The sequence below is a fragment of the Pinus tabuliformis genome, chromosome 2_2 (genome assembly GCF_031772625.1).
Source record: "Pinus tabuliformis cultivar Carrire ecotype Pingquan chromosome 2_2, CPIR1, whole genome shotgun sequence".
Taxonomy (NCBI): Eukaryota; Viridiplantae; Streptophyta; class Pinopsida; order Pinales; family Pinaceae; genus Pinus; species Pinus tabuliformis.
In genome coordinates this window covers 1,107,540,336-1,107,550,686 of record NC_142300.1, presented here as the reverse complement: position 1 = coordinate 1,107,550,686, position 10,351 = coordinate 1,107,540,336, and the positions used below count along the sequence as shown (strand labels likewise).

Genomic DNA, 10,351 nt, shown 5'->3' with positions numbered 1-10,351 from the left:
AGTAGAAATGAAAACTAATCTCTAGAGCAAGCCTTCAAGACCCAGATGTCCTTTTGAAGAGGAAGAGGTCAAGGTAGAGGAAACAAGAGAGGAAGAGACAGAAGCCAAAACAGAGATGGAAGGAACATTCCAGCAAATGCTCAAGGAAGAGGCAGCGACCCAAATCAGAACCAAGGCCAAGGCAGCAACCAACAAAAGGGACAACATCATGCTCAAGGACAAAGGTATGAAAAATCCAATGTCCAATGTTATTACTATAAAAAATATGGGCATTATGCAAATGAATGTAGGAAGAAGCAACATGATATGAACAATAGATCTTGTGCAAATATCACTAGAGAAAATATCAGCCAAGATAATGTATTGTTAGCCTATAACATGGCTAAAACAAACAGTGAAGACATATGGTTTCTAGATTCCAGTTGTAGTAACCATATGACAGGAAACATAGCCCTGTTTTCTGCTTTAGATCAAAGTGTGAAGTCACAAGTCACACTTGGGACTGATAGCAAAATTTCTGTTATGGGTAAATGAGAAGTTAAAATATTTACAAAGAAAGGTGAAAAGAAAACCATAGCAGATGTCTATTATGTTCCTGGAATGAGATGTAACCTCTTAAGTATTTGACAACTTGTTCAAAAGGGTTACAATGTTTTTTTTGAGAATGATGTATGCACCATCATGGATAGAGCACCTAGCAAACGATGCATTGCTGAAGTGAAGATGACAAGGAACAGAATGTTCCCTCTCAGAATAAGGGCAGATATGAAAAACAAAGAAGAAATTGCAGCAGTTTCCCAAGAGGCTTTCCAAAGCGTACCAAAGGATGAAAATTGGTTGTGGCACGTGAGATTTGGATATCTCAACTTTGGAGGTCATAACTTGTTGAGCAGAAAAGGAATGGTAAGAGGATTACCATTGATAGAGAAACCGGACAACCTTTGTGAAGGTTGCATATTGGGGAAACAACACAGAGAAAGTTTTCCAAGCGGGAAAAGCATAAGGGAAAAAGCACCCTTAGAAATTGTCCACTCAGATTTATGTGGACCGATGCAAAATCCATCTTTAGCTGGCAGCCAATATTTTCTAACATTTATTGATGATTTTACAAGAAATACTTGGGTTTATTTCTTGAAAAACAAAAGTGAAGTGTTTGAAAAATTCCAAAATTTCAAAGCACTTGTGGAAAATCAAAGTGGGCTGCGCATCAAAGTTTTGAGAACTGACAGAGGAGGTGAGTATATCTCCAAGGAATTCCTATGGTTTTGTAGAGAAAATGGAATCCATAAGCAATTTACAGCTAGGTACACCCCACAACAAAATGAAGTTGCCGAAAGGAAGAACAGGACCATCATGGATAGGCGAGGAGCATGTTGAAGGCAAAGCATTTGCTAAATGATCATTGGGTTGAAGCTGTAAACTGTGCAGTATATATCTTGAATAGGTGTCCTACAAAAGCTGTGATGAAAAAAGTGCCTGAAGAAGCATGGAGTAGGAGAAAGCAAGGAGTCACCCACATGAAAGTTTTTGGTTGTGTGGCCTATGCACACATTCCAAATCAGCGAAGGAAGAAGTTGGATAGCAAAGGGGAGAAATGTATCTTCATTGGATACAGTGAGGAATCCAAGGCTTACAGGTTGTATATCCCATCCACCAAGAAGTTTTTTGTGAGTAGAGATGTTCAGTTTATTGAGGAGGAAGCTTGGGATGGAAGCATAAAGAAAACAGTGAATGTTAAAAATTGTTTGTCTCATGATGAAGATGATGAGGAGATGGCTGAAACACATCCCCAAACAGCAGCGCCAACACAAGGACAACAAGAGACACCCTTGAGGATAAATGAGAGTGCTTCTCCAAGCACACCACAAGGAGGAAATTCAAGTGCATCTTCAAGCACTTGCACATCGAATGAAAGAGGTAAGAAATTCAAAAACTTAAGTGACATTTATGATGAAGGTATGAATTCCCTGTTTGCTTTGTATTGTCATGTTGATGACCCTATGCATTTCAAAGATGCAATTAAGGATAAGAAATGGATAGAAGCTATGGATGGCGAGATTAGTGCCATAGAAAGAAACAAGACATGGGATTTGGTTGAACTACCAAAAGGTTAAGAGGTCATTGGAGTCAAATGGGTCTACAAGACCAAGAGTAATGCTGAAGGAAAAATAGAAAGACACAAGGCAATGTTTGTTGTCAAAGGATACAAGCAGCAGTATGGGAGAGATTATGAGGAGACTTTCGCACCGGTTGCAAGAATGGAAACTGTGAGAGCAGTGCTGGCAACAAAACAAATGGAAAGTCTACCAAATGGATGTGAAGTCGGCATTCCTAAATGGAGTGTTAAAGGAGGAGATTTACATTGAACAACCTCTAGGCTATGAGAAGAAAGGCCAAGAGCACAAAGTGTGCAGATTGAAGAAAGCTCTTTATGGGCTGAAGCAAGCGCCAAGAGCGTGGTACAGTAGGATAGATTCCTATCTACTGGAAAATGAATTCGACAAATGTGAGGGAGAACCCACAGTCTACATCAAAGAAAAGGATGGTAAGATTTTAATTGTAGTGTTGTATGTTGATGATGTGATTTTTACAGGTAATGATGACTACCTCATTGAAAATTTTAAATCAATCATGAAAGAAGAATTTGAGATGACTGACATGGGTTTGCTGAGATACTTCTTAGGAATAGAAGTAGATCAAAATGGAAATGGAATTTTTATCTCACAGGCAAAATATGTAAATGAAGTGTTGGAAAGATTCCATATGCAAGAGTGCAAGGCAGCAATCACTCCCACAGTAATGGGATTAAAACTCAGCAAAGAGGATAGCAGCAAGGATTTTGATCCTAGCTTATATAAGAGCATAGTTGGCAGCCTTATGTATTTAACTGCAACTAGGCCTGACATAATGTTTGTTGTTAGTTTGATTTCCAGATTCATGGAGAGGCCAAAAGAAGCACATTGGTAAGCAGCAAAAAGAATTATGAGGTATGTTAAAGGTACTAAAAGGTTTGGAATTTTATATACAGTCTCAGAATGTTCAGATTTAATTGGATACACTGATAGTGATTGGGCTGGAAGTGGAGATGATCGGAAAAGCACTTCCAGTTATGTTTTACACGTGGGTTCAGGAGCCATTTCATGGGCTTCTAAGAAACAGCCTATCGTGGCGTTGTCTACAGCAGAGGCAGAATATGTGGCAGCTACAACAGCAGCGTGTCAAGCAGTGTGGATGAGAAGAATGTTAAGGAGCTTAGGCCAAGAGCAGGCAAAAGCAACAATGATTTTTTGTGACAATAGATTAGCTATTGCATTATCAAAGAATTCAGTGTTTCATAAGAGAATGAAACACATTGACACCAGGTTCCACTATATCAGAGAATTGGTAAGCAATGGAGAAATCACTTTAGAACATTGCAGGACTCAGGAACAGGTAGCAGACATTTTGACAAAGCCATTGGATCAGAAAAGCTTTGAATTTTTGAGGAAGTGTTTGGGTATGATTGAATGCCCAGCAGTTGAAATTAAAGGGGAGTGTTGAAAATGTAATTTCAACTGCGCAACAGTTGAGCTGTGCAGTAGCATGGAAACATCGCCGATGAGCGATCGCTGATATTGCATCGGCGAAGTCGCAGTGGAGGACTTACAAAGAGGCATTTGTATGTTGCGATGAGCGATCGCCGATATCGCATTGGCGTATCACTATCGGCGTTCACATTGTGGCGGAGCCTTTTCACATATATAGTCGCAATCCGATAAGCTGGACCCGACGGGCATATAACATTCTGTTGCATAATATTTTCAGTTCCGCCAGCAGCCCTTTTTTCCCGTGTTTTAATGTTTTTCAGGCTTAAGTTATAATATATCGCATCAACGGATATCGCATCGACGGATATCGCATCGGCATTTCGCTATCGGCGATACTAAAGGAGCGGGGCTTTTGTATAAGGCATGTATCCGACCTGATGGATCGGACCCGATAGCATTATAAATGGTTTTTGATAAATTTTCAGGTCCGCGCTTAAGCCATTTTTCAATGTATTTCATGCATTTTCGTTATACAACGAAATATAAGGGAAAGCAAAGGATCGGTGGCATCGGCCCAGATCGCGACCGGCATATCACAATCGGGGAAATCAATGGTGCATGGAATTTTCTAGTATAAGGAGAAACAGAGGATCCGCCGACTGCGATATGCAATGTGACCCTAAAAGCGGACCCGATAAAAAAGTTTTTGCATGCATTGATCTTTGATGGCAAGATGGGCAGGATTGTTCAATGGTGCGAAGCTGTTAAAGCAAGCATGGAGTAGTACAACGCAGAAAGCAGAAGCCTTCAATTTAAAGTATGGTCGAGAAGGAAGAAATTGAATTTTCAGCGACCGCAGTTAAAGTTCAGCTTAGTCAAGGACGAGAAGGACAACCTCGAGCAGTTCACAGCATGGGACTCCATTTCTGTTCATTAAACCATTCATATTCAAAAGAGTTTTTTGTTTTTGTATTGTAGTCTATCGAGAGAGAGAGTGAGAGACAGGGAGAAGCGCAACAACGCAAGTGAATGAATGTTAGTGAATGTAATGGGAAAGGAATGAATAGAGTAGCATTGTATTTTCCTTTTGGTGAATCCCTCTGAGTGAAAGAGGATGAATTTTGTATCAGTAATTTTATTTTAATGAATAAAAATCCTTTTATGGGTCTGTAATACTCTGCTCTCAGAAATAAATTTTTTTTAGCCTTCCCTGTACTAAGATCCTAGAGGAGGAGAAAAACAGAACATTGTCTCTGTGTTCAGTTTATGTTGTTTTTGGGATTTTAACACTCAAATCCCCAACAACGATCCTCGCTGCTGAGAGTATATTTGTTGCTTTCTTGGAAACTGATTCTTAATACGCTCATTGTGGGCCAACTGCCATTTAAATACAGCACCATGTGATGTTGTAAGTACTTAGCCCATTAAAATCCCTGACAGGAGAATTTCATTTAAGACCTAATCAAGTTCATATTCGATTTTAAAATCCACCGAGGTAAAAAGCGAAGGATGCAGCACGCTGTGCTTCTGTTAAGTGGGCAACTATCGTTGAGGTGGCCACTCGGCAGTCGCCATTAAAATTGAATTGTTCACAACTGCATGTGGTTGACAGATGCCACTTCTGAATCATTGCAATGAGATATGAAATAAATATTCCCAATCGGCTTTCTTGTCATCCAACATAAATTCAGATTGTGACACTACTAAATCCCGTGACAAATCTCGCCTTATCATTTTCGGGCATGTGAGCAGTTATAGTGACACCCATAGTTATGCATAAAATTTATCTCACTCGATAGTTTTTATTATTATTTTAAAAGTGTCTCTGAACCTCATAAATGACTAAGAGTTCATATTTGCTTTGGTAAGACCTACGAAATCTGTAATAATGAAGCTTTTTCACTTCCCACGTGAAAGCAACAACATCCGTCATGACACTGTTTACCCAAATAAAATCTCATCTGTTATAGGGTCAGCGGAATTCTCATATTAAACTCTCCTGATCCAAATCTGTTTTTAATTCCATTCTTAAATGTATTAAAACTGCTGCCACCATCCATTAAAGGATTTATGGATGGACACCGAAACAATTTCTACTTATGGTTTTGAATGCCAGCACGTATCACTATTTGGAGGGTTTTTTTTATGAATGCTTTTTAATGACAGTATGTATCAGAATTAAAGAGGAATATCTCTATCATGAATTAGACAGATTTTTATGCGCCCGACTTTATCTTCATAAATTTGGCCATCTACTCTTTGATTAAAGTGAGTAAAGGCAAAGCAAAAAGCAGGCCACAGTTTAGGCAAATTCTGCTCCTTTTCTAACAAGGTGAGTGTAAATTACAGGTTACAGGCATGAAGGGATTGACGCACAATATTTTTTATCGAAGCAAAGGGAAGGGCAAGAATTTCAGCACCAAACTAGCCGAAAAAAAGGGATTCCAGCAATGTTTATCAATGCCAGAGGTCGAATTTGAGCCGGAAGTTTCTAAGAATGTTTCGGATATCCAACATTCGGAACATACAAAAGAAGTTTCCCATAATGTAAACGAGTCGGAAGATCCTGAGAATGTTTCAGATATTGGACGACAGGAGTCGGAAGATGACAAGAACGTTTCAGACATGGAACATAGGTTCCATGGTTTTAAAACCGTTTCAAATATTGGAAACTGTGCTGGAGATGAGAGTGCATGGCCTTGTTCTTGTATAAACGTGGAGAAAGCTTCAGGTATCGCAGATTGTTTCGAGGATAGGATTTGGACAGACGTTAGCCCTATGGCTGTGGAAGAAAATATTGTAATGATCTCTTCTGCAGTTGTTCACCTGGTGGACGGAGAGTGGAGTGTTGAAGTCGGTAGGGGCGAGTTTTCTATCGTTCGGAATAATCAGCAAAGCGCAGAATCAGCCATGATAGCGAAAGTTGGAGAGTATCTATGTTGGCCTATTTCCAAGGCCGTACTTGTGCTTAAACCTGAAAAGTTGCGATATTTATTCTGCATTCTCACTCCTGCAACAGATGTGGAGGCCTTCGAGGACACGGACGAGACTGTAATATTGTCGAAGGTTACTCCGGCAGAAATATTGAATTATTTAGTCTCATTTCCTGCACAAAACGATTCCTCTAAATTGGATTTCTTGGACAAATTTCTTGAGCAAGAAGCCCAATTCAGTGATTCCTCTTCACTAAACACAGATTCTTCACGGCCCGAGGGCGGAGGCTACAATAGCGTTGTAGCCAAGGCAATAGCTGCGGGGACAGGGCAGTTAGTGAAGGGTTTGCTCTTTTGTAGCAGTGCATATTCATCTAACGTGCAGAAAGGTGGGAAACTCCTCATTGATCGCATGGAGGGTTACTGTGAGCAGAACCATATAATGAAGAGTGCACACATAAATCCAGAAGTCACTAGAAGCATTCAAAGGCAAGTTAATGTAATCCAGGGAGACTTGTTATCAGTGTTTCATTGATTTCTTGTCTGAGTAGGTTTTTTGTAATGTGGTAACCACTCTTTCACTAATTGTCTTCCCCGTATTCATCTGATTTTGGTTTTGTATATGCACTAGAGTGAAAAGGCTATCAATAGCAACAGAGAATATCAGTGAGAACGTTGTAAAGGGGTTACATAATTTAGCCAGCGGTGTATTGAGAAATTCCGTGAATCAGACCAAGGCTGGCCAGAAATTTTTCAGAACGCTACCGGGGGAAGTGCTTCTTGTTTCATTGGACTCTTTCAGTACGTGAATATCTCTTTTATTTTCCTTGTATATTTTTTCCAGTTAAGATTTTTGTATGAATTGACTTCACTGTAAATTGCAGACAAAATTGTCGGCGCTGTGGAAGAGGCCGGCAAGGATGCTCTGATATCTACTTCTGATGTGGCTACTGACATTGTTAAGCACAGGTTCGTCGAAAGCAGTAGAAGTAATTGATCTCGTTGAATCATTGCAAAAAGAAAGAAAAATAAAACGAGATGTTGGTAGCCTTTTCATAACCGTTATATTGATTGCAGGTTTGGCGAGAGCGTAGGAGAGGTTACAAAGGATACCTTCGCAGTTGCTGGGCATTGCATTTCGACTGCATGGAATATAGCGAGGATTCGGAAGCTCATAAATCCTGCCTCATCGAGTGCGAAGGGTTGGTAAAGCCCTAGAGCAAGGCATTAAATGAAACGAGATAACATGAGAGCTATATGGGCCTCTGGTTCTGAGTTTTGTTTTGGAAATAATTTTAGATAAATTTTATTGTGACTGATCTCATGTCAAATTTGATCCAAATTACTACACTACAAACGATATAGTGATGTCCTCTGTGTTATACAGTGGTTATTTTTTTAATCAGAATTTGGCTTATGTGTATCGATGGAATTCTGTTTACCGTGTATAATGTAATTCAATTGGAGATTTTCAGTGTGAAGCTAAATTTTAATATTTAACATAAAGTTGAAATTTTATTGTTCTATAGGTTTTTCCATTAATATTGACTCAATCATATAAGGTTCTCTAGGGTTCCGATGAATATGGAATACATTAAAGGATATTGTTTCACAAACCTCTCATATCATCAGACATAATTAGATCTTATGCAATTTATTTATTTGCATGGGTAAGTTGGCAAAAACATATTTTGATGTAACAAGGGCTTAACATGTTCACTCTCACGGGTCAGGTTTCCCAACGTGAATGAAATGGAACACAATTTAAACAAAAGAAACTCCAATAAAGACCGAAAAAAACTCCAACGTACCAAAAGGAAGAACATTCAAACGATCACAAGTACACATAGAATTCAACATGTATTTTCAACTTGATGCTACAAGAAAGAACTGATTGATTACCTCCTCAATAACAACATTAAAAACCCCTCTACTTGGTATCCCATGGATATTTCTCTATTTGAAAACCCATGCCATTTCTCTCTTTGAAAAACCATGCCACCTGTAAGCCTTGTCTAATCCAAAATCTTCTCTTTCAAAATCTCCTTCGAACCCATGAGCCTTGTCTAATCCAAAATCTTCTCTTTCAAAATCTCCTCGGAACCGTGAAAATGTAAGTTATGAATAGATCTACAAACCCTAACTCGTGCACATGAACTCAAGTCCCAAATGTAATCAGTCCCACTAGAGTATTCTCTGGCAGCAGAGTGACAACCAAACACATAGTCGATTTCATGTACCCCAATTCCTCTTTGATCAAACACATGTCTAACATGTATAATTATTAAAGCATAAGTAAAGACCTAGTTGGAGAATAATTGCATAAACTTGAAAGAATTCAAAAAGAAAAATTGGGAGAAAAAATGAATTAAATATCACGATATTGATGAGTGAATCAATACATAAAGCAACTAAGTTAAGATAAACAACATGCAAGCGCTAAGGCTAACTAAATATAACTAAAGCTAAGTGTGCTTTATGTTATGTCAATGTTAATGTGCATGTCCACAACATGCAAGCACTAGAGCTAACTAAAACTAACTAATGTGTTGGATAACACATCTAAGGTCCAAATCTAACTAAATCTAAGTGTGCATTATGCTATGTTATTGTGCGTGTACACTAACACCCCCCCTTAAGCATAACTTAGGTGAGTATGATGCACGATGAATGAGTCCTGACAGCAAGGCCATTTTAGGTACCCATGTGCAATTCATGAAGGAGGGAAGAGGGGAAACCCACTGGGAACAAAAACCCCCCTCAAAATACAATGAAAAACTAAAAGAAAAGACAATTGCTAGGCAATTATGTCATTCACCCCAGAAGATCCTGCAGAAAGTGAAATTTATGAAGATGTTGACAACCTTCTTAGAATTGGGACATTATTGTTGGTCGATGATCCCATTATGAATCAATTCTCTAATGTAGTGCATCTAGATTTTCATATGTTTAGTCCATTGCCATTGTAATCAATCTTCTTTAAAACTTCATTATAATCTGATTGTCACACTTTATGATAGTCGAATGATGGATAATGATACCAAGATTGGAAAATAAATGCTACAACCAAATAGCTTGAATGGCAATATTCACTGCTCCTCTATACTAGGTCTCTACTAATGATAAAGAAATGGTAGTCTACTTCTTTCTTGACCAGCAAACTAAGTACATATTCTGAGGTGGAATCCTTCCCTGAAAATGGGTTTGGAGAAATAAGCTTCCCTTTTGGAAGTAGAGGTATCAACTCCCATGTTTGGATTAAGGACTAATTCTCATTATCTATGGTTTCATGCCAATATGGATTTCTTATAGCTTCAACACGTGTTTGATGATCAAATGCATGTACCATATATGCATACACGGACATGCTTGTCTCTGGCAATGCATGCATGGATTTAGGGATGCCTTTGTGGATGCATGCATGTCTCGATGAATGAGAGTGCTTGTGGGGTATCATCAAATTGATACTTCGTCAGATATGCATCATCAACATCATTAATAATAGAGGAATCAAAGTCCTCTTCTATGTTTTTGGAAGCAGTGTCTCCATCTATAGTAGATTCTTCATCAAAAGTGGGGGAAGATATTTTCTCATGTGTGAAATATTCGTTATTGGACAAGATACAATTCTCATCTACAACAACTTCATCGGCAATAGAAGAAGAAAAGTCTTCATGTGCAACACTGTGTCGAGAATATTTGTCCATGTCATTGAAGAAGTCTTCACTAGTTTCATGATTGCTATGATAGATCGAGTTCTTTGTCTCCAAATGGTGTTCTTCTATATCATGTTCATCACTATATAATCCTTTTAATTTATTCCATATTTCATGGGGTGATTCAATATCTATGAAATGATAAATAATATCACGAGATAGAGATAAACTCAAT

The 10,351-nt window shown here is 38.6% G+C and overlaps 1 protein-coding gene across 1 annotated transcript; it reads left to right on the top strand.

Moving 5' to 3' along the window:
* Window positions 1-5,885: 5,885 nt before the first annotated feature.
* LOC149197269 (senescence/dehydration-associated protein At4g35985, chloroplastic-like) lies at window positions 5,886-7,670 on the top strand. Its single transcript, XM_089408626.1, has 4 exons — window positions 5,886-6,949; window positions 7,092-7,261; window positions 7,345-7,429; window positions 7,538-7,670. The coding sequence occupies exons 1-4, from the start codon at window positions 5,886-5,888 to the stop codon at window positions 7,668-7,670; spliced, it is 1,452 nt and encodes a 483-aa protein (XP_089264752.1).
* Window positions 7,671-10,351: the final 2,681 nt, after the last annotated feature.